The 25,772-nt window shown below is 35.7% G+C and overlaps 1 protein-coding gene across 6 annotated transcripts in view; it reads left to right on the top strand.

Annotated features, from left to right (window-relative positions):
• Nucleotides 1–25,772, top strand: part of ERC2 (ELKS/RAB6-interacting/CAST family member 2) — a 428,344-nt gene that overhangs the window by 4,494 nt on the left and 398,078 nt on the right. For all 6 annotated transcript variants that reach the window (XR_007379214.1, XR_007379215.1, XR_007379216.1 and 3 more), the window contains exon 2: nt 8,042–8,836. Coding sequence is in view for 3 of the 6 variants with exons in the window: in XM_048956930.1 (XP_048812887.1) it covers nt 8,180–8,836 (657 nt within the window). In the remaining 3 variants the exon portion in view is untranslated. The remainder of the gene's footprint in view (nt 1–8,041; nt 8,837–25,772) is intronic.

Here is a 25,772-nt window from a genome sequence, read left to right as displayed (position 1 = left end):
GAACCTAGAATTCCTTCATGATATTACAAGTGCAGGCTTTGAAGTGGGCATGTTCAGAAAGTTTAATAACACTGTGGTCTCTAATTTGTAACAATAATGAGAGGGAACTGTAGTGTCAGGATTTCTATTTTTAGGCTTGCATATGTAATGTGTCTCAGAATTTGAGGTATACTTAACACGGTCAAGTAGTGATTGGGTATGTGAGTACGTATTACATTTTGGGTGTTTAGAAAAGCTTATTTTTTTCCTGAAAATTTTTAGGATCAGGTTTTTGAAAGGTGACATCAGTTTTCTAGACCCCAGTAAGGGTAGCTTAAACTCACTTTCACAGTCTGGCAGGAAATCACTAGAGAAAGCAATGTATGCAAACTCCACTAATGACTGCCTAGCTGTCTGTAATGTCTAATCTTTTTCGAAGGAAGTCAAAGAAGTATAGGAAAAGTCTGTGCTGTTCCTAAATTTGGCTTAGCAGATCACACATTACCCAGAACATTGGCAACATGTGGAATGCTTTCCCTTCTGGTAAGTAGTTCACTTGGTTTGGATGGTGCTTTATTGGCAATAGTGTTCTACTGACTTTGAGAGGCTAACAGAACACTCTTTGGTGATTGCATTCCAATTTCTAATGGAGGCTTATTGTGTGCAGACACAACTCCCCTGTTTGGCATCTATTTGGATTGTCTATTCACAAAAATAACAAATGAAATGGATTTGGAGGCCTTAATACTCCAGTTCTCAGAAATGGATTCCTTCTTGTTGAATAGGAGTTTGATTGTGTTGGAGGTTGTTCTGCTGCTGCTTCAGTTTTCAGTATTGTTAACTAAGCACTTCTCATGGCTAGTAAAATTAACTTACAGGTAGTTTGCTGACGTGTATTTTATTATGTCTGTGACATATGCAGAGCCCGAATCCTTTATTTTTAATAAAAAGCCATAGCCTGTATTTCTGTGGCCACGTGAACTTTGATTCTTTGGTTTAAACACTTTTCTTTTTTTATTAGTAATACATTCTTTTCCACAAAATATACTTTTGTTGCAGTTTCAGTTCTTACAGTGTATGTTTTTAAACAACTTGAGTTAGTAAACAAACATGACATGGTAAAGCATGATTGTTTTTATGTGTGAGATACTGTTGCTCTCAGATGCTACTCTGGAAGGCGGAGTTTGCTTTGTGAAGCATGCTCATTTTTGGTGACTAAGGACTGGCAGTTGTGTGCTTTGGCATTTATATATCTCTTTCACGGGCCTCATTTAAAATCTGCTTAGGTGATTTTGTTCCCCTTAAATTTTCTTCATAAGAAAAGCAGTTGTGATAGCATCTGTCATCAGTGTGAGATGTTCACAGCTGAAGCCTGGAATGACATCTCGCTTACACTTGTGAATTGGCACAATTATGCTTGACTAAGGGTTCAGTGTCAGTGCAAGGGTGGAAGATCAGGTCATGTGAAGTCGTTAGTGGCCAGAAGTGGCAGGGAAACTGTTTTCAGCCTTTTCTGGGAATAAAGAAAAAGAGAATTGTAGAAGTGAATTGCTTTCTAACAGTTCTGGGGTGCTGACTTTATGCTGAATGAGTGGTAATGTAGTAAATCGCGTATCACCTGTAGAGCCTACATACCTTCAGGGGATTTTGATCTAATGTGACTGAGGAACAGCCAGTTTCATTTTTTGGGTGTGATCATAAAAAGCGTGAACCCTTCCATCCTGGTGAGGAGAAGAGAAATGCTCATTATGTTTTTAAATTCTGATAGCTTTGAAGAATGCTGGATGCGCAAATAGATAATTTTTTTCTTAATTTATATTAGAAGTTAGTGTGCATATCACTACTCTTGAGCCCAAGAAATGTAAAATTCAGAGTGATAAAGTTGGCGTATCTCCCAGCATTTAAAAATTGACTATTATCTGATCTAATTTTGTAGAAAATACAGGAAGTTATGCAGTAGTCTTATTAGCTGCTCCTATGGCTAGTCTATATTTTCTTACGAAAAAGGGAGTTTCATATATGTATATTAAAAAAATACAGCTTTATCCTGTAAACATCTGTAACACTGTGTTTAATAACATTCAAGCAAGTAACCTTAGCAAATTCAATTGAAAATAATCCATTGTGTAGAAGCATCTCTGGTTATTTCTGAGAGGCAAGTTTGAAATGCATCTTAGAATGGGAAGTATTACATTAATGTAAATGTCAATATTAATAAACATACCTAAAACGAAATTAGGCAAACCTGCAAGTTCAGTTATAAATTCGGTCAATGTCTTTGTAAACTACTTTCAGTTCTTAGACTTTATACCTACAACAAATTAATTGCTGTGTGCATTTAATATTTGTAGTATGTGGATGTTATTAGATAAACAGCCTTATGTTTCAGAGTACTGGAATGAATTTTTGACAGTATAGATATTTGCTGTTGCGTATATATGAACATAAGTTTTTGTCCATATTCTACCACTGTGGCCTTAATTCCTTTCCTTTTTTTTTTTTTTTTTTAAAGATTGTTTGGCATTATTAATACTTCTGATCCATCTGAACTGTTGCATACTTAATTTGAAAGGAAAAATTCAATATTGTGACTTTTCCTTCTGTCATTCCTGATTATTTGAATCGATTCAGGGTCTTTTATTTTAATCATTTACAACCTTGTTAGTGAGCGTGTGTGTATACAGCAACAGGAAAGGAAGATACCAGGTGATATTTTATATGATTCTGCTTACAAAAACGTTCACGAGAAGTAATGTAAGCATACATATATTAAATTTTCTTTTTAAAGTGCAGCTTTTCTGAAGATCTTATTTGTGTCACTTTGAAGATTAAAGGCTGCCTTTTCATCATCTGAATTAAAGAGCTCTTTCTACATGGTCTGGATAGAGCAGCACAGCAGCTCTCCATACTGGTTTCCCATTTCCAAATTTTTGGAGTAATTTTTTGCCTAACGTCCTTTCTTGTATGATGACATAACAATACAACACATCTGCAGTCATGTTCTCTTTATAACTAAGTGTTATTTATGCTCCCAATAAGCTCCATTAGTCCTGTGTAGGCAGATGGGGAAAAATAAAGGCAAAAGATTATATGAAAAGCTCAAGGTTTCTGTCAGATTCACAACTTGGTGTCGTTAGCATGACTACAATTTGAAGAGCTGATCTTTGAATTATGTCATCATCTCCCTCACATTTGTTTGAAAAAGTTGGACTATAATTCCCTTTGTCATGGATTCAGATTTCTTTGCTCACAGAGCAGAAGTGTGGACCAGATAGGAAGTTAGCAATGTGAAGTTGCAAATGCGAAGTGACCTACTTGCTGTACTTCGGCTGCTCCAAGGCAAATGAGATTTCAGCTGAGAAAAGGAAGCTTGGCTGTTCAAAGCATATATATATATATGTATATGTATATATATATACACACACACACATTATTTCTGACAAGTTTTGTATATTTTTCCCATTACCCCACTATTTTCTTTACCTTTTTTTTTTTTACACAATTAATTTAGCTCAAATTTCTATTTTATAGTTTTCCTTTTGATTCTTTACCTGTGTTAATAATGAAATGTTGTATTGCTTTTGAAAAGTGCACTTTTTAGTATGTTTTCAGCCATCCCTTATGTCTGTCTTGAACTTACTTGTGCCATGTTGAAGTAGCTTTAGAAACTAGGTTTTTGTCCTTAAGTACTAGCAGATTGCTTAAAAGAGGAAGAAAGGTGTTTCTTGCCATTCTAAATTCAGAAATAATATAACAAGACCAATCATCTGATTTTGGTTGGAAAACCTTTAGGTTGTCTTGTGCTTACTTTTAAGCGCAGGCTTGTCAATTGAAGTAGAAAAGTGATTCAGTCTGTAAGGAGTTCAGTGTTTCTATGAAGTGTTACATAGTTACTGGGTAAACTCTGGCAAAGCAAAATTGTGCTACTTTGTAGGACAAATTTTTAAGGTAATCTGAGTAATGATGTCTGCTTTTATGCATTAATATTTCCTCCCAAGAAGAGTCAGTTCCAATTATAATTAAAAAAAAGGCATCTAACTTTTTGGTTTGTTTAATAGATATTAAGCTACAGATCCTGTTTGCCAGACTAAGCGGGCACCTTAGGTAATCCCATGTAAAAGATGAGTTGGTAAATGCAGTCTTGCGTTGACGAATGAGGTTTGCTATGGAGGAAGAAACACAAGTATGATGCAACTGATCTACAATTGTAGGAGCATTAGGAAGGCACAGTGAATGTAGGCTAGAATACAGAATATAGCACACAAGACATATGCTGGCAGAAAAATTAGGAGTTTTTCTCTGTCCTAGCTACTAGGCCAAATACTGGCCTAGCCTTTGAGTTACCTGTGTATCCTGAGAAGATCATCATGGTGCGTGTAAGCTGAGAAGATTCCAACAGTAGAAATGCTTTCAATGTTCTGAAATGTACTCATTTCTGTCCCCTATTAATTGCTAACTTTTTTTCCCAACAAATTTCTTAAGGATCTTAATGTTGAAAGCTGCAGAGATCAGACAGCTAACAAAATGTTGATCCACTATCAGAACTGTGAGCTTTGATAAACTGAGTTATTTTACATTGCATCTTTGAAATGTTATGTATAATAAGGCTTGGTTATGTCAATGCTTTTAAAACAATGGATGATGCCAAATAACTCTGCTTCTTTTGACTGACTATTAAATCAGAATGAACTTGGATTTTTGATATAGTTGACAGTCTGGCTAATTCAGTCAGAGCTGCTTGTTCCTCAAGGTATTTAATACTGCATTTGGATCAAATATTTCCATTGCAGGAGTTTCTGATTGCATGATGAGTGTTAATTAGTGTCCCTGCACCAGGCAGCGTTTGATTTCTTGACAGATTTCCACATTTATCATTAGATGTATATTCAGCAGTCATTACATTCTTCTTCATATACTGTTTCTGTAGTAAGAAATAGAAATGAAAGCCATGCAGATGTGAAAAGCTATTCCTGCAAGGTGAGAAATGCCTCGTCTTTCATTTAGCATCATTGGATCTTAAGGGACATCACCAACTGGCAAGATCAAAACAGACTCTGTAACCAAGTTTATACACAACTGCACGTGCGCTGTTTTTGTCATTAACTGACTACAAGATAAAGTAGTGAAATTAGTAGTGAATGCTTATTGATAATTAAAAGGAACCTAAAGGAAGATGATTACTTTTAGTGTCATGTATGTTTTATTTTTCAAACTTCTCAGGAATAGTAGAATAATGGGGAGAGTTAAGTGATGTTATTTCTTATGATTAGAAAAGTGGGGGGAAAAATCATTTCATCAGTCTGACAATGGCAAGTAGAGAAAAATACGCTCCCTTTTTTGATGAAAGCAATATAGGTCTTGAAAGAGCCACCATATGAACCAGCATACTGTCCATCTTCTTACTTTACTGAAATAAAGCATGCAGTACTGCTCTGATTAAAGAAAGGAGGTGTACTTTAAAAAAAAAAAAAAGACATTGTAGTTTGCATCAGGTTGCTTTTTTTTCCCCAAGCCATCACAGATGATAAAAAGCATGCAAAGGGGAAAAAAAAAAAAAAAGAAAAAAAGAGATTTTTTTGAGGATGTGTTCAGCCCCTTTAAAAAGAGTTAGCTACCAAGGTAATCTAAAAAGATCTGCCAGAAATGTCTCTGCCTTTTGATCACTACTTTAAATACATGTGTATGCCTTGACTTTTGTGTACAACACTGCTGTTTGTTGTGGTAAGTTTTAATATGTATATGTATGTATATATAATATATATATATAATCTCCTCCAAATGTGAGGCAGTTGAATTCTAGTGGAGAATGTATCTTCTGCATCATCTCTGAGTTCTTGTGTTGTTTTCAGTTTATATTATGGGAGCTGTATATGACTAAATAGTTTTTGGACAGTTTGGAAGCCACTGAGTGTATGAAATTATCAATGTGATATTTCTGCACTGAGCTGTCACTCTACATTATTTGGGGAGGACAGCTGTAAGGGAAAGGTTCTTTTAAAGCTTTCATCAGTATTACAAATGTTTGAGACCTTGGCTGAATGCGAGTATTGGCAAGTAGTTGTACAAAGCTATTAAGGATTTGGCTAATATCCAAACTTCCTGCTGACTTGGTGCCTCTGGCCAGAGGAGACATAGAAACTCTAAATGGGGCCTGAGCTTTCTAAGCATAAATTGTCAGGGTTTTTTTCTTTTTACATTACATGATCCACATTATGGCAATCACTGGCCCTGCTATGCCTGCCTTTGAGGACAGTATAAGCAAAGATATAGAGTGATGCAATGTCAGAAATTAGTTCCAAGTTCAAATATTGATTTTCAATTGAGGATAAGGGAACAGGAACCTTTTGCCACAGTTTAAGCAAAGCAAATAAGAAAAATTCCAACCAACCAATATCCAAACCTAACAAAAACTACCACCATCACCACCAGCAAAGTGAACAGGAGGAAAACAGTCTTTTTATCCTTCATGAAAAATGATTTCCTGTTTTAATAATGAGAAGAATGATTTCTGTGCAGCTAAGATCTAGTTTTAGTAGTCAGTGTGCTTCCTGGGCTCCTATAAAGAAGAAGGACTGGTCTTCATAGTTGTGAATATAGCATTCTTGTCTGTACAGCTCTCCTGTCCTCCCCATGATATTTGATGTTGTTTTCACTTGATTCCATTGAGCTTTCTCACCACTGCGTAGTGCCGTGGGCTTTCACATCTTTCACAAATCTCAAAAATTTCATGGCTTTTGATTCACCTCTTGGTAAGGAGGTGAAAATTTGCAGGAATGGCTATTGATATGTAATAGTAATTGAATCAAAATAAGAAAACATTTCAGTTAGTTTAAATGCATAATGATAATTAAAATGAAACAAAAATGCTTTAGACTCTGCTGAGTATTAAATGTGATGAAAGTGTGGTAAATACAGAACAATTCTTAGAGTTAATATAAACCATGCGCTGTATGTTTGTGAGGGATAACCAGGGGATCAGGTGAGAGCTGGGCATGCCTCTTGTTTGCTGGCAACAGTAATATCTGCAGTAGTTTTTCATGCCAGAGTTGTTCACTTGCAGGACGGATATTTTGTATCAGATATTTAAAAAATAATGTATCTATATGTAAAGAGAATGCTGTGAGGGAGCAGTTAAATATTACTGGATTTAAATGGATCCAACCTTTGCTCTTCCTCCAATTACCTGTAAAATAAATGATACTGGAGCTGGTTAATGAGCACCAATTAAATTAATAGAACCCATTTCATGTATAGTAATAGTATAGTATTTAAAAACAGTAAGAATATTTGATCCGTACCTATCTGTTTAAGTAAGTTGTGAAGATAGTTCTGTCAAAAGTAATATGCATAAGGGAAAAGAAAGAAAGAAAACTGTATCTGTCAGGCACTCCTTTTCTAAAGGAAAGCCTAGATGATGTAACCTCTTCTTGAGAAGCTGATTAACAACAAACACTAGCAAGCCATTACTTCATTCAATAAGGAAAGTGTTGTAATACTGCATTGTGACAGTTTAGGAGAATATATTCAAATTAGCTTGGTTTTGTTAATTTTTCTTCCTAAAATATTTTTACTGGTTGAAGCTGAGCTGTTAGAACATTGCTTGCTTCTAAAAACCTCTATGTATATATCCATATGATATCTATGTAAAAGAACTTCCTTGTTTTAAACAGCCTTTTGAAAATGGAATACTTGTGTTTGGTAGTCTTTAATGCCAACAGCAGCTATTGTATTCTCCTGTATGTAATTTCACATGATCAGTCACTTAAGTCTAATATCATTCCACTTACCTGCTAAAATGCTTTTTTTTGGGTTCGTAGTGCAACAGAAAGCTTGTTAAAATAAGTCAAAATGTGAAGATATTTTTAATAAGAAAGAAATGAGCATTTTTTTCTCTGGTTTTAAAATGCTGACAGCCTAAATATAGAATGTATTATAAGTTCTATGTTCAAAGTAGTTACTTAATTAGTTAAGACTTATGCGTTTTACTTTCTAATTGTAAAAATATTTTCTAAGACAAGGGGGAAATCTTACTTATTTTGTAATATCTTTTTGTCCTTTTTAGGTACCTGAATTGGAAGGTTTTTTGCCTACTGGAAGAATACAGTGAAACTGCCAATATTTCTAGCTGGAATTATAAATTTAATATTCAACTTTAGTCTTACTAGTTTCTTACTAAACAGTACCTCAAAGTAGAAGAAAGATGTACGGAAGTGCGAGAACAATCAGCAACTTAGAAGGAAGTCCCTCCAGGTCTCCTCGTTTGCCAAGATCTCCTCGCCTGGGCCATAGGCGAACAAGTAGTGGAGGAGGAGGAGGAACAGGTAAGACGTTATCAATGGAGAACATCCAGTCCCTTAATGCAGCCTATGCAACATCTGGACCAATGTATCTGAGTGACCATGAAGGTGTAGCTTCTACTACTTTCCCAAAGGGCACAATGACTCTTGGAAGGGCTACAAATCGAGCTGTGTATGGTGGTCGAGTCACAGCTATGGGAAGCAGTCCTAATATTGCTTCAGCTGGACTGTCCCACACAGATGTCCTTTCTTACACTGATCAACACGGAGGTCTGACCACATCTTCACACCATCATCACCACCAGGTTCCTTCTATGCTGAGACAGGTTAGAGATAGTACTATGTTAGACCTGCAGGCTCAGCTTAAGGAACTACAGAGGGAGAATGATCTTCTCAGAAAAGAACTAGACATTAAAGACAGCAAGCTGGGATCCTCCATGAATAGCATCAAAACTTTCTGGAGTCCTGAATTAAAGAAAGAAAGAGTATTGAGGAAGGAAGAAGCAGCCAGAATGTCAGTTCTTAAAGAACAAATGAGAGTTTCCCATGAAGAAAATCAGGTAAGTAGTTCTGGAAGTTTCTTTTTGTTAATTCACAGCTAAGTACTTGGTATTTTACTTATAATATTGGATCAAATTTGGCAATAACAAGATAATAGAGTTGAAGTGGTGTTTTCAGCAATGCTTCTGAGACTTAGAAAAAGTCTATCTTGTAAATATGTACTTCAAATACTTTTATTTGCAACGCAATAATCCTGTCCCAAAACGATGAAAATGTTAAAGCTGTATTGTCGTACTTCAAGGAAATGTTTTATTTCACAAAGTTATATAAAACAGTGGCATTGAGTAGATAAAAAAAATTATCATATTTCTGTCTCCACATTCTTCTTGGCTGCTGGGCTTATTTAAAATTGCTCCTTTTCAGACCATCTGTTAACTTTCCCCAGACAAAAACACAATCCTGTGTTTCTGTCACTTCCAGATTCCCAATCTAAACTTCTTCACTGGCTGGTAGACAGCAACGACTGGCTTTTTTTCATTTACTTCTGAGTTTCTGATAATCATTAGTTCTCATCGAACTTTGCAACTCTTAGATACATGATGTGCTGTGGAATTAACAGGTTTGGTCCTGAATGATTGCAATCAGCCCAACTGGGTGTTGATCAGGAATTCAATACAGTAAACAAATGTACTATCAGTCTAGACACTCTACTTATACAAGAAAATAAAAGGTAATGAATTTGTGGTGGATGAACCAGGATGCTGCTAGAACAAGTATTGTAAACATTGTTCGAGGTTCTTTCAAAAGCCTTGCTGGTTAACCTTTCTAATCTTGAAAGTTGGTGTCAATTAATAGTAGAGGGAATATTATAAAGCATTGCCTTTTAGTAGCCTTTCGTAGGGAAGCATCAGCCTAATACCCTTCACTTAGAAGTAACATGATGTTTGGAATTTGAATCTAGTATTTAAAGAACTTAAGTCATCTACCAAAGTGGTTAGACACACTTTTTGAAAGTTACTTCTTCATTTTGAAGGGAAAGGGAACTAATAGCTGTTACAAGTCCTGTTCATTTGTTTGTTTCATGGAAGATTTGTTTTTTTAACCAGTACTCTTTTTTTTTTTTTTTTTTTTTTTTTTTAAATGAACCTAGCAAAAGACAAAAATAAGGTATTTCACAGTCTCTCATGAATCTTTCCTGTAAGAAGGTAATAACATAGAAGACTAAGATTGGCCTGAAAGTTTATCTAGCCTAGTGTGACAATGTCTAAAAGTTCAGAGGATGAAGTAAGCATATGGTGAGTACTCCACTGAGTACTCTTTGAAACATGTACACTTTGTGTTCCTAACTTTCAGGGGACTTTTAAGTGAGTCTGCTTTTGAATCTGCGTATAATTATAGTCTCTGCAACCTCTGTTATCATAGAATGGTTTGCATTGGAAGGGACCTTAATGATCATCCAGTCCCTCTGCCATGGGAAGAGTAGATCAGACTGCATGGGACCCCATCCTAGCTGGTCTTGAATGCGTTCAGAGATGAGACAGCCACAACATCTCTGGGCAACCTGTTCCAGTGCCTTGCCAACCTTTGAGTAAAAGATTTCCTCTTTACATCTTAACTAAATCTCCTTTCTTTTAGTTTAAAACCATCCCCCCTTATCCTTTCACTATTAGTCTACGTAAAAAGTAAACCTTTCTCCTGTTCATAAGGTCTCTTTAAGTACTGGAATGCCACACTGAGGTCTCCCGAGAACCTCTCCTCCAACCTGAATAAGCCCAGCTGCCTCAACTTTTCTTCGCAGGAGGTTTGCTCCAGCCCTTTGATCATCTTTGTGGCCTCCTCTGGATCTGATCCAACAGCCCTGTCTCGTGTTTGTTGGGAGCTCAGACCTGAATGCAGGATTCCAGATGAGGCCTCATGAGAACAGAGTAGAGGGGGACAATCACTGCTCTCACCCTGCTGACCGTGTTCCTTTGTGCAGCCTAGGATACAGTTGGCCTTCTTGGCTGCAAGTATACATGGTTAACTTGCATCAAGGTTTTCATACACCAAAACTTCCAAGTCCTTCTCTGCAGAGCTACTTTCTATGAGTTCTCTCAGTCTGTAGACTTATCTGGGATTACCACAAACTAGGTGCAACAACTTGCACTTGGTCTTGTTGAACCTCATTAAGTTCTCATGAGCCTGCTTTTCAAGCTAGTCTAGATCCCTTTGGATGGCATCCTGTCCTTCTATCTTACTGACTGTACCGCTTAGCTTGGTGTCAACAGCAAACTTGCTGAGGTTATACTCAATCCCACTATTTGCATTATTAATAAAGTTATTGAAGAGCACTTGCTTCAAGGATGGACCCCTGGGAGACACCACTTGTCACCAGCCTCCATCTGGACATAGAGCTGTTGACCACAACCCTCCAACTGTGACCATAAAAGCAATTCCTTATCCACCAAATAGTGGATACCCTTTCAATCTGTATTGTTTCAATTTAGAGCTAAGAATGTGGTGTGGGACCATACCAAAGACCTTGCAGAATTCCATGTAGATGACACAATCTACTTATGCCATCACTCTATTGTAGAAGGCCACCAGATTGATGAGGCACAATCTGACCTCGATGATGCCATGTTGGCTGTCATATATCATGTCCTCTTCTTGCAAGTGCCCTAACATAGCTTCCAGGAGGATCTGTTTCACGATATTCCCATGAACAGAGGTGAGGCTACTGACCTGAAGTTTTCTGGACTTTTCTGTCCACGTTTCATAAAAATGGAAGTGGTGTTTTCCTTTTTCTGGTCAGTGGGAACTTCACATGACAGCTATGACTTTTGAATATGGCACCCCTCACATTGTTCTTTTTCAGACAGGAGAATGTGAGAATGCATGATAGGAAGGACGTGCAACACCGAGATGACACAAAAATCTTCAAAAAATTAATTCCTAAGATTGTTTCCTGAGTGTCAAAAACAAAACAAAACAAAAAAACAACAACAGAACTCCACAAAATGGATCCATTTTACTTGACTGGTTTTTATATCATGCATTAATTTTTATCATTTAATATGTTTTTATGACTTTTTAAAAGCTGAATTAGATTTATTATGGTGTCATTTCAATAAACTATATACCGAGTTGCATAAAATAATGGCCCCTAACCCAGCTTATAAATGTCTTTGTTTAATACTATGTAATCAATACAAATATGAGTCACTGCACACAATGAACAGTGGCTATTTTTCTTTTGTGATGTGTTTATATGACCATGTTGGAAATAAACGGTGAGTTTGATCCTTTTTATTCTATTGCCTTACAGAAAAACAGGTAATGTTAGATTGTTTAATGTGTTCTTTGAAACATATTATAAACTTCCTTTGAAGTGTAATTCCTGCCCTGCTACTGCAGGAGTTTTAATTAATGAAAAAAGAAAGGACAAAAAGGGTACTGAACAGTTCCTCTGAGAGACTCATAGGTTTGAATACAGAATTATTCCTTGAAATAATTTTTGTGTGTCTGTAGTAGTATTAATAACTCATACTTAAGAGAACAGAGCTGATAAAATATATTAATTTAATCAGCAGATAAGCGAATGAATATTCATAAAATCAGAGTTGCAAGTTAGGCTGGTCGATTGTATTTTCCATGCTCTTCATTTTTACTTTGTGACAAGTTTTTAAGTAGAAAACTAAAGGAAAATACAGTAAAACATTTTGAAATGTTTCCATTCTTTGTATTAAAGTATATTACTAGTAAAATCTTTACCAGACTACCATATGTTTTCTAGTAAAAATGGTAAATGATACTTACTTGCTTTCTGATGCATAGCATGTTATACAAATGAAACTTCTCATTTACCTGCATTGTAAAAGAAGAGACAGTAAACGATATTTTCCTACCTCACTACTGCAATATAGTATTTATGACCCATGAAAGTATGCTCTAAGATAATTTAAAATTCAATGTTTTCTGCATGTTCATTTGTTTTATTTTCTGTTTGTCACTGTACTGTTGTCTCCTGCTTTCTTCAGCTTATTTTTCAATACCTCTCTGTTAAGAGATACATGCATGCTTGCAGACTTTAATTTCATTTTTGGATGTTACCATCGTTCTTTTCTTCACTTAATTTACCCTGATGACAATTTAGGTAAGTGCAAAATATTTCCACTTCTTATTTTTAAACAAGAAAAGGTACTGAAGTGTTTGTGTAATAAATTAAACAGTAATAATTAAGTGAAACTTTACCTGAAGATGAAAAGCATAGTGAAAGGGAAGGACATAGTGATGTTTTTTTTCCTTTTTTGAGCGTGAATATAAAACAATGTTTTTTTCATATATTTGTGTATGTGGGGAGAGGAACTCAAACAGCAGGACTATTCTGATGGTGAATGAGAATACATACTTAGCATGCTTCACTCTGTATCATACTGTACCAGAAAGGAGTCTGGTAGCTGCCCAAGGGATTTTTGAGAAAGCTGCAACTCAAAAAGTGCTGAGAGTGGATGAAACTATTTTTTTTTTTTTTTTAACAAAGCATTTTAAAATGGGACTTCAAAATCTGAAAAAGCTTGGGAAGTACTGAGCAAGGTAAAGAATACGAATGTGCCTGATAGGTGTGTGTGAGTGCTTGTTTACTATTGACTGAAGCCTTTGGTGGTATTCTGGTTTAGAAAACGATGCATGTATATACACGAGTTAGTAGAAAGTAGGACTTGTTAGTGTGGGACTTATAGCACATTGTAATGGTCGTTTGAAAGAGATAGTAAGTTATATTTTTAATGCATTTTTGAGATATAAAGAGATCTGAGAAAAGCAAATATTGATCTTATGTTCTCTTTTTCCTAAAAAAAAAAAAGGCAAGGAACATGCATTTTAGTTTTTTCATTAAGTCATCTTTTGGAGTTGTTATTGTGTGTACAACTCAGATGAAAGAACAGTATTATTAGATTTGAAGTAAAAGCTGTTTTATTAATCATGTTAGAAATCAAGTTGTTGAAAAAGCAACTTAAACTTAAGTGGCTATAAGTAAAATACTGCTTTAGTCAGCTGGGTTGTCTTTTTGCTCACTTTTTTGAAGTGCAAAATGTGTCTCACTCTCAATGGTACAAGTGCCAATTTTTTCCCAATTACATCTTTAAGTCTTAGAAAGTGTCAAATAATAATTGTTGGTAGGTGTTTCTTATAAACAAAGTGTAAACAAAGCTAATGGTGTTTTAAAGGACAGGTAGATTGACCATGGAAAAGAAACAGACCTTCATTAAAAGGTGTTGAGAAATGTGTAGTGCTGTATGACTCAGGATTGTCGTCTCATCAACTTTGAACATGCTTGTATCATATGTTATCACATTTAATGGTTGATGCTACAAAGAGAGTTGTTGCTCCTGTGTGTGGGGTGTTTTTTTTTTTTTTTTTTTTTTTTTGTGCTTTAATGATGATGATCATCTGCTGCTGAATTTGGTAATTTCATCCTGTTAAATTTCCCTTGCAGCTTCAGACAAATACTGTGTTCTATGTCCCCCATTGTGATGTGTTTCCAAGTATGGTTCTGCTGCTCAACAGTGATTATCCTGGTGTGTTGTCTGGGTCAAATCTTTTGTACAGAAGGCAGGATTCTGATGGGGTTTCAGAAGATCACCAAAAAATACAGATCTAGCAGAAAGTATGTTGGGATAAAACTACCTTTAAGCTATCTTTGCATTAGGCTTGTAACATTGCTTGAAGATATTCCTTCAGTAGGTGCCAATAAGCTGTGCATCAAGCATGGCATCTGCTCTTTGCTTTAAATTAGAATGAATCCAGAAGCAATTGTTCTGGTGGAGTATTTTAAGCTATCAGAACTTCCTAAATGATGGAGATAGAGAGAGAGCTAACTGTGTTTTGTATATAAACCATTTTGGGTTCTGTTGGTGTAGGAAGAGTTGGATTCATCATACAATTAGTTAACTTTGATAATGCAGGACCTTATTTTTGATGTAAGGTTTAAAAATCATAAAGTATACTGAAATAATTAACTGAACATTTAATCACATGAACAATACAGTTTCTTACAGAAATTGTAGATAACACATCAAACATTATCCTTGGCAAATTTCTTTTCTGTTGATCATTCCTTTGGGTAAGGAACTGGCTGGAGAGCCATGCCCAGCGGGTCGTGGTGAATGGAGTGAAGTCCAGCTGGTGACCCATTTCAAGTGGTGTCCCCCAGGGGTCGGTACTGGAGCCCATCTTGTTTAATATCTTTACTGATGACCTAGATGAGGGGATTGAGTGCACCCTCAGTAAGTTTGCGGATGACACCAAGTTGGGAGGTGGTGTCAATCTGCCTGAGGGTAGGGAGGCCCTTCAGAGGGATTTAGACAGGCTGGATCACTGGGCTGAGGTGAATGGGATGAAGTTCAACAAGGCTGAGTGCCGGGTCCTGCACTTTGGGCGCAACAAACCCCATGCAGCGTTATTGGCTTAGGAATGAGTGGCTGGATGATTGTGAAGAAGAGAAGGACCTGGGGGTGTTGGTTGATGTTCGGCTAAACATGAGCTGACAGTGTGCCCAGGTGGCCAAGAGGGCCAATGGCATCCTGGCCTGCATTAGAAATAGTGTGGCCAGCAGAGCAGGGAGGTGATCGTCCCCCTCTACTCAACACTGGTGAGGCCGCACCTCGAGTATTGTGTTCAGTTTTGGGCCCCTCATTACAGGAAAGATGTTGAGGTCCTGGAACATGTCCAGAGAAGGGCAACAAAACTGGTGAGGGGTCTGGAGCACAAGTCTTGTGAGGAGCGGCTGAGGGAGCTGGGATTGTTCAGTCTGGAGAAGAGGAGGCTCAGGGGAGACCTCACTGCACTCTACAACTTCCTGAAGGGAGGTTGTGGTGAAGAGGGATTTGGCCTCTTCTCCCAGGCAACGAGCAGGACATGGGGAAATGGTCACAAGTTGTACAAGAGGAGGTTTAGATTAGACATAAGGAGGAACTATTTCTCTCAGAGGGTGGTCAGGCACTGAAATGGCTGCCCAGGGAGGTGGTGGAGTCGCTGTCCCTGGCAGTGTTGAAGAGGCGTCTGGGCGGCATGCTGCGTGATATGGTTTAGTGCTTGTGGTGGCAATGGTGATGAGGAAACGGCTGGACTAGATGATCTTATAGGTTGTTTCCAACCTTGTGATTCTATAATTCTATGAAGGAGACTGCAGGTTTGTGCTTTTTAAATTTTATTTCTCCGTTAACTTTTGTAAATTGGTGTTCTTCCAGCCTTCAAACCTTTAAATCTTAAAAATGTTGGGGATGAATCTCTTCATAATTTTTCCTCATTTGAAGTGAGGGAGAGAAAGGCAAGGAAGTAGTGGAAAAAATGAATCACTCTTTTTTCATTATGCATTTTCACTCTTTACTATTTTAGATGCAGTCTCTCATTTTGGATTTTCAGGTTCCATTTTTAATTTGCTGAGTTGTCCCCAACAGCTGCTGGGCAGATGATTTTGATTAGTCTACAATAGGGAATTTCATCTTCTGGTAACTTTGGAAAAACGTGATCCTTTTGGGCATGCTGTAGAGTGTTCTTCTTATGTATGCATATAATTTAAATTGAAACCTGTATGTCAGTTTATAACTTTTCCATTAGGCATTTGAGAAGTTCATCAGATGTATTCCAGAGTGGTGGGAGTGTGTATGTCATGTCAGTGAGAGGAGTAAAGGGATTACGGTGACTTAATCTGTGGTTGCTGATTTAAAAACAAAAAACCTGGATACTACATGTTCTGGAGCTGTGCCTTATTAATAGTAGGTTCAGATTCTGATTTGATCTGCTATTTGCTCTCTGTAATGTATCTAAGATAGTAGTGACAATACTACTACGAGATTTCTTGGTGCCATGGAGTTGAGCTGTAAAAAGCTATTAGTTTCAGGATGTGACTTGCTCTTGAATTTATTGCAAGAACATCTATCAGCTGATTTGGCAAAAACAACAACAAAACATTCAGAACCTCTGTGTATATTTTACAGAAGATAACTTTGCTCAAATGGTATTGCCTGAAGTGGGAACAAATAACTTTCGAGTTCAGTAATTTTGCAATATTTGGCCTGTAGTATGGGGAAGTTGTATTTACATTTCAAATTTTCAATTTCCCTAGGCATCTACCACAGTCTAGTTATTATTCTTACTCTTGGCATTTGAAGATGATATACAAAGCTAACAAAGCACATGTGAAAAGAAGGCAGTCAATTTCATGTGAAGTGCTCTTTGAACCCTCAAGGGGAAGGAATAAATTATGTTTTTGCCAAAAGGAAACTCCTGAGGCAAATCAGTGTAAATGTTTCAGTGTTAGAGATTCAAAGAGCATGGAGGTCTTGTAAGGTAATCTCTATTTCAATTCCATCTACAGCTGAACGAATGTGAGGTCTCCAGAACATCACTTTTCTGTCCAAGAAAAGCAAAGGTCAGCAAAAACTAGAGAGAAAACAACACACATTAAGATGTAGTTTCAGATGAGCTAAAGCAAGCCTTGAAATTATTCCTGTTTTTTGCTCAGACCTAAGATTTCCATTTAATTGACTACGGTATTAATTGCATAGAGCACAATTTTAATTACCGAATCTCTTTAAATCAAAGAAAAAAGCATAGAAAGAAACAGGCACTTTTAAAAGCAGGCACAAGCAGCTTTTAAATTTAAAAAAAAAAAGAATAGAATTAAAAAAAGAACTGCATACTAAGAATAAATACTTCCTATTTTTAAGTCATGTTCAGACTGATGTTGCAAGGAAAGCCCTTTCACTTTGTAGGAGAAAAACTGGAATAATAGTCCTCTCAGTGAGCTCTGTTTCCTCTATGTGATATTGTATTATTTACTCCAGATAGCTAATAGTTACCACTAAAGCAAAATGCTGTTAACTAAGCTATTGGAAGAATATATAAACATCATGGTATTGTATTTTTGCTTGATACAACTGAAGGCAGTGGTGAAATAGCAGCTTGCTGTTTAAACCCTGCTATACTTGATATTTTAAGTGTATGATAAAAACCAGACGCTTTATCAAAGTAAAAGAGCATACATAATTGTGTGTTATATTTGCAAAATACACTGATAACACTACATTTGTCAAAAATTCCTACTGTTCTCTGAGTGGAAGAAAGTAAGCTGCATCTTTGAATTTTGAGGGAAATCTGAATTCCTAACTGGCATTTATTCTGCAGCTGAAAATTGTATCTCTACTCATGCCAATCCATAAATGCACCTGCTTGTCAGCACAGCTCTCTGGAATTCAGTGCATATGCTACCTATGTAAAAACTATTTTAATTAAATGCTTATACTGAGTTTAAAGTTCACATCTAGGAATATTATTTTGTATTATTTATTTTGATATGTTCTCCTTTAAGAAAATGACTACAAAAAACAAACAAACAAAAAAACAACAATGAAACAACTCCAAATATTTTACCTTTCTGGATGTAGATAATGCTGAAATGGAATTTGTGATATTCCACAAGAAAGTTATATAGTACTAGAGAAATTTGCAGTTCTACCCATGCAACTTGTGTCCAGATGGATTTTGTTGTTGTTGTGTTTTATAACTTTGAGTAAAAGTTTCTCAGAGCTGAGAAATATTTGACATAATTCTTAATTGTTGGTTAACAGCAACTGCTTATAGGCCACATTCCCTTGTGGACCACATTTATTTTAACTTATATTAATATTTAGTTTGTATTTATAATAAATGTATTTATTCCCCACATTCTCAGTTTATTTGAAACGCAGCGGTATAACTGTATAACAATGAATACCGCAGTAGTTTCATTATATTAGACTTATGTCTTCAGATTCCCCAGTGGAGTTAAGGAAGGGAGGAGGGACCTATAGAGACAAAAGCACAAAACTTGCTTAAGAAAGCATTCTTTATCTCGTTCAGGCAGTTTATTCCCTGAAGAGGCAAAGAGCTGTCAGAATGAGAATTTGAACAATTAGATGAGAATAGTCATGATAGGCTTTTCCACCTGAATGCCCTGCATTTATGACTGACTTCAGAACGGCAAAATGAGCAAATAGTGCCAGTTTATCAAGTCCAAGAAAAAAGAAAATTCTACATAATATTTTAGAGAAGTATTTTTTTCCTTAAATAAGCATATAGGAGTAACTAAGAAACAAGAATAAGAGCCCCACCAATAAACATTCTAGTTCGAGTAGGCCAGTATCATTTCTTACCTCCCTCACTGTGTGGAGAAGCCATGCTGTCATTAGCTGAGAATGCAGCACAATATAGGAAGGAAGACTTTTGAAGCATAGAGTAAAATAAAATTAGCTTGAAGAACAAATTTTGCCATACTTATTTCAACTTCTAAGTCTTTCTTAATTTAACAGTGGCTTCAGAAGAGGTGATAACAATTGATCCTGCTAAAAACTACCCTCAATTCCAAAAACTGTGTTAATGTCCCAGAAATGTCCAATTAAGTAATTTAGTTTTCAATGACTGAGGTAGAATCTACTGTTTATTGACTCTCCCTTGAACTAAGCTTTTGCAATAAATCTGGGGGTAAAATGTGTGTATATACATATAAATAAAATAAAATTTATTCCTGTATTTATTAACTTATGAATTCTGTGACAAATTGTGATATACTGGAATGTTATTAATATTTCAGATGTTGTAATGTATCTCAATTTAATAAAAGCTGAAGAATTTGATAATAAGAAAGTCTTGCACCAAATTGATTCTGACTTGTGCTATCGCTCAGTGTGGATATGTTTCCTAGTTGTTCCTTCTCCCTTCTCTTCCCCTCACTGCCACACAGACAGACAGACTGATGCCTCCTTTGTTAACTGCCAGTTTTGGAGAATGACATTCTTGCTTAGCTGGTGTTATTTCAGGTTCACTTACTCAGACATCCTGTGGGTTCTAGATAAGTTTAAATTTGCGATCTTAAAAAACTTAGCACATTACATAGTGCCTTTTTGCAAATGTAGGACTTCAATCTTCATACACTGATGAAGGCTTATGCTTTTTAGCATTCTTTTGACTTTTTGTCATCAATCAGCAAAGTGTAATTTGCTTCTAGATTTTTGTTTATAGAATGTTTCACTTAAGTTTAATTTATTTCAATTTCTACTTCCTGTGAGATGACTGTATTTCCCCACAGTTTTAATACTTGATGCACGTGTAATTTGATGTAATCTGACCTTTGCTATCATTCTTTTTCCGCAGATCTTTGGATTTTAGTGAGAGGTTTACAGTGCTGTGCCTACTAGCAGGCTTGCACTTTCTTTTTCTCCTTCAAATTTTTCAAATTTTTATTATTAGAGTTTGTATGTCTGCCTGATTTGCTCCATTAGGGACAAAATACTCATTTTATTTTTTCCTCTGGGTTAATTTTCAGCTGGATCTCTTCATCAGTTGCTCAAATGTAGTGGCACTGGCGTAAAGTGGGTAGACCGTTGAGTGGCCAAGAGTAGATGATAGTGGGGCCTCAAATGCAGGCATCAACTCAGATTCTGCTTTTAAATATCTATTAACAAGTGCCCTTAGTGCTTCAACTATTTCTTAAAGAAAAATGAAATATCCACGTTATACAGCAGTCTTTTTTTTTTTTTTTTTTCCTCCCCTCAGGCACATCTCAGTGGGTAAAGATATTTTTACTTTATTTTTTTACTTGTATATATGACTTATGAGAAATGGTGAAATAAGATTAAAGTCTGTACTGAAATTGTTGTCTGAACACAGCATACAAAACAATTGCAATTTCTTTATCAGATCACTTGCACTTTTTGTCTCTGGTGCTGGGCTTTCTTTGTTTGCAATGAACACTTTATTTCCAAATGCCCATAAATGTTTTCTGCTATCTTGATATCATCTGAACATTTTTTAGTGACTTCAGCAAGACCATTCATGCCCTACTGCAATGCTAATACATAATATTTTTCTTTTTTCCTTTAATCCTGGCTTTATAGTATTTGCAACCAATTTAATTTTTTCAGATTTTAAGGTTTTTCTTCATCTATTTTTCTCTAAAATGCAGTGATCATTTCATTTAATGAAGAATTAACAGATGAGGAATTATAAAATGCGCAGGAGTAAGCTGTTTTTTTTAAAAGAAAAAAAAATCTAATAAGTATATTTTGTTATGAAGTTTGTATCCTTTTATTCCTTCATTCATTTTTACCAGACGGTAGAAAATTCTGGAAAGCACAGAGCAGATTTGCTGCTGTTTTGCAGTTCAGCTAGCAAAAGGCCACTGTGAGTATTACTTGTGATCAAGAAGAGAAATCAGTCTGTAAAAAAAAAAAAAACAAAAAACCAAAACCTCCTTATGTATATCTTTTACACATCTTACACTTTCAGAATTATCCTGCCCTTTTCTAGTATGCTGTTCAGCTGTGGCTCTGCATTTTCTTTGTCTTTTAAATCAAAGTCTTGAAGATCTGTGTTGTTACCTTGAGGTAGAAATTCTGTGCTCTTCAGCAGGGCTACTCACTTGCTTTTCCCAGATTTATAAGTTCAATCATTTAATTGTAAAAAAGGGAGATTCCTCCTCATCAGTGCTTTGAATAGTTCGGTCATAACAAGAAACGTTTCTTTCTGTTTAACTGTACAAGAGAATTGAAGGGCTTCTTCTATTAGGAGGTAGATACCCTCTAATTTTGTTCATATGTTTGAAAAAAAAATTCTGTAGTACTGAACAAGCATACTCTCAAACTCATTTTCACTTTTGCAACAGTTAGTAAACAGTTTCCAATGGAGAAAAGATAAAGCAGAGAATCACTTCTGCCCTCCTACCAGAGGCTTTGTTGGTTCATCAAATTGCATGGTCTGTACTAGGCACGAGTCACACGAGTTTCCTTTTGAACTTTAGAAGTGGCTTTGTCTTTGCCCGTGATTTCTGCATTTCCTATGGTTAGTAAAAGAGGATAGAGCAGACAGAATAGTCTTGTGCCACTTGAAGAGACGAGCTGTGAATTTCTATGTGCTTTAAGAGGTCATGTTGCAGTAGGTCTCAAGTTCTAGACAAGTTTCTGTGGTCCTTCATCTGCGCAACAAACCAAAGAGGATTTGGATTTAAGTTAGTAACAATTTTAAATCAAAACATTTAAATTGAATAAAATGAATGTTAACTCACTTAAATTATTAGAAAAATGAACTGTCCAGTGAAGTTGTTTGCAGAGTTTGCAGAAAAAACAAAAGACCTATGAATATGCCATTAATAGAGGACTAAGGAAATCAAGCTAAATCTTGCCATTCTTTTGGAATATGGAGGTGGAAATTCTGAAAGGAAAATCTGATGTGGAATAATTTTGGTGTTAAAAACAAAACTTGAAAATCTGTGATTGTTAAGTATGCATTGCCTGAATGTTAAACAGTACTTTTTTTTTTTTTTCCTGTGTGTCAGTCAGAATCCAGCTTCTTAAGTGATATTATGCTGCCTGGTAGGCCAGTTTTATCTCCTGGTAATTTGTTTTTTCCTACTGGTACAGATTCCTTGTTTTGAATAGCTTAGTCTAAAGATATAATGACTGAAACAAAGAGTTGTAACAGAATAATTATATGCTATTTTGGAAATATATGTTTCTACTGAACCATAGTAGATTATCTTTCTTAATTTAGACTTTAAATACACTTTGTAGTTTCTCTCACCACAAGATAACCACTGTTACATCATGACTCCTGGGAGACATTGATATCTTCATTTATGTCAGAAAAAAATGATTTTCTGTTAAAGAATTAGCAGTGGTGAGATAAGAAAGATGAAATGACAATAAATAACTATCAAAGAAAAAAAAAAGCTTTTTAAAGAAAACTGTGGCAGAAGATTGGGTAAAGAGAGCAAACATGGAAACATACTTTCATGGAAAATCTGCATGTGTTTTATACCTCTAGAATTGCTATTGTGATTTTGGTGTGAAGCAGTGCTAGAGCTTCCTGAAATGCAGTATAAAGTATTGTCTAAAAACTGTTTAAATCAAGAAGCTGACCACTTATTAAATAACTGTTTTTTTTTTTTTGTTTTGTTTTTTTTACACCATTTTAGAATTCATTCGCATTCAGTAGTTGCATTACCCATGCTAAATTTCTCAAGGTGATTTCAAGTGATTCAAATTCCAAAGACAAGAGGGAATGAAAATTTGCATTTGACTTTAAACTAGATTTTTTCTGAAGATATCAATCATAACCAGTATTAGATATTAAGTAGGTACTTAAATATAAAAAAAATAAGATTTTTGTCAAAGATGTTGTAATGTTATGGTAGGTATGAATTCTTAAAGTGACTTCATTGTGACTCAATAATACTCTTACTCCAAAACCTTGGCTTTAGCAGTCAATATGCTTAAATGACGATCATAATTATGCATTTACTTTAATTGTTAGCCTTTCACGAACACAGTGCAATATTATGTTACCTGCACAAACTTGACTGTGAAATGATTTTGTGTGTGGTTGGTGTTGTGTGGTGCATTGTTGTGTCCCCCACTTCGTGATAGCAAAGCCAAGTTTTGAAGACATTAAACATCAATATTTAGTATTGTACTTCCAGATCTTCTATGCTTCCTGTTGCCCTTATAGTGAGATGAAAAATATCTTGAGATTAGAATATCTTGCCAGGCATACAAGATTAGAAGCTAACATCTGTTAATTTTGATTGATGATTATTAAGTATTTTTTGATAGAGATGACTCTCACTAGGTGTTGTGTTCCTGCCTATCTATGTGCTCATCTGATGAGACTGATTCCAGTATCCACTGACAACAAAGATTAGAAATTACCGAAAGAGTGGTGATAAGGTAAAAATAATTCCTTAAGATGGTATTTGTAGATGGGGGTTGATTCCGTGGTTTAGAGGTGAAACTATAATTTGCAGGTTGCAATTTTGAACATCCTGCAGGGATGCCTACTAAGACTTGAGGAAACTTGGAATGCTTGGACATAACTTGGCAAAACACACAATGACCTGGTGAATCTGGTTGGGTGTATTAGCTAGGATTTTGTCATCCTATGGGGAGGTGGGGGGGAAGGGAGGGAAGGTATTGGAGATGGTTGCCTTCTATCTAGTGACCAATGATTTTTCTTTCTTTCTTTCTTTCTTTAATTATTTTTGTGCAGTTGCTGCATTATTTTGCTTATCTCCTTCTACCTCCCAGCCTCCATTGGCAATATGGGAAAGCTAAAAAATTCTAGTGTCCTTCATTAGCATGCTTCTGCAGTTGACAACCCCGCTCACCAAATTGCCAGATAGGAATCTTTTGGTTAATAGAGCAGTTTGTGATAAGTGCTGTAAGTAACAAAGCTTGCAGTTGAAAGTCATTTTGGACCAAATCCTTGGTAAACTGTTACTGCCGTGAAATTTAGGAGCACATAATGAAATAAATTGCAAATTAACAAGATACAAATGAACATGAATTGACCATGAGTAGTTGTATTTTAGAATTATGTTTCTGCATAACTACTCTTTTCAACTTTGCACTTCAGATTAATAATTCCTAAATACAAGTAACCTCTCCTGATCTACTTGCTTGTTATCGCGAATATGTAGCTTTCTCTTTCTGCCACTTTTCTGGTGGTTTCATTTGCTTCAGCAGCCTACTCAAGTGCAATAGTTTCCAAGAAATGAGTTCACAATTCTGGACAATCTTACAAGTTTCTATAGTGCTTTTTTTTTCACTTTTAGTTTATGCTTTTTTTTTTAAAAAAAAAAAACTGAATGATGCAGGAAACTAAAAGACCTTAGAAATATTTACTAAAAAAAGTAGTGTGTTTCAGTTCTTTGTTCAGAGATCTTTAGAATAACTTAGCTGTTGCTCTTCTGAACATTTTAAGAAACCAATGATTTAGATAACCTCTGTATTTTTGAGAATTGCAGTGGCTGAATTCCAGAAACAGAAACTGTGTACAGTAACTAAAGAAATTCATGTTGCGTTACGTATGGGCAGCTGGAAATGATCACTGAATAAACATGATTTTTTGTTCTTAGCCTTTTGGATCTACTGTAAATCTTGAAGTTCAGAAATTCTAAAACTTTCATAGAGCTTCTAAGCATATGAATTTCATTCCTCTATTGCTTTTGAATATGGGTCTCTGCCATCAGATCGCTTATGTGGTCTCATCAATCACAGAAGTATTTTCTGGAGACCTAGGCTTTGGTGGTTTTTTTTTTTTTTGTTTGTTTGTTTTGTTTTGTTTTTTGTTTTTTTGTTTTTTGTTTTTTTTTTTCCTATAGCATGCAATACCACATCAGCTTCCCATCAGGACAAGGAAGGATTTTCCACTATTTTAGTTGCATGAGTTCTTGCTGTGCCATAAGGGATTTTGTGATTAAATATCAGTAATATTGAACAAAAATCTGACCTTTAAAGCTACTATAAATTTTTGCTAAACAAATACTCACATGAATCTTTTACTAATGTTATCCCATATTTAAAAGTTCAAAATTTAACTCCTGATGGTCATCAATTGACCAGGAGGTTTCATATCTTGGTAGTAGAACACACATACTTTACTTGATGTACCCGACTCCTTACTGTTTCCTCACTGTTCGTTTCCATTTTTTTTCCAAAATACATCACTGTTCTGGAATCATTCTGTAGGGTGATTCAGTGCCTTCAGAATGAACCTCTGAAATGATACACTTTCAAGATCGCTAGTCTAGAATTGAATTCAAAACTGTGTGCTTGGTAGTGAACCCACCCAACTCTTTATTTTGCTTTCATGGACATTAGTAGCAGTTCTGAACCAGTAATAAAATTGAGGGAGAGCTTGGGCCATCTGGTAGAGGAAAAATGGAAATAGAGACAAACAATACAGCTGCTTCTCTTGCAGGGAACAACATGCATGTAGGCAGAAAGATTTCATTGAGGAATCTCAATAATCAGAATCAGAATTGCAGTAATAGAGTACTCACAAGTAAGGAATTTTGAGTATTATCCAAATATCTACACATCAGAAATAATATCCCCCAGTTGGCATTGTTGCTTTAATCTAAATAGCCTAAACAGTAATTTCAATATGGGTGTCATTTGGCCTACTTTATTTTACTCTTCT

Source organism: Lagopus muta, chromosome 11 (genome assembly GCF_023343835.1).
Source record: "Lagopus muta isolate bLagMut1 chromosome 11, bLagMut1 primary, whole genome shotgun sequence".
NCBI lineage: Eukaryota > Metazoa > Chordata > Aves > Galliformes > Phasianidae > Lagopus > Lagopus muta.
This window is presented reverse-complemented; position numbering and strand designations above follow the sequence as displayed.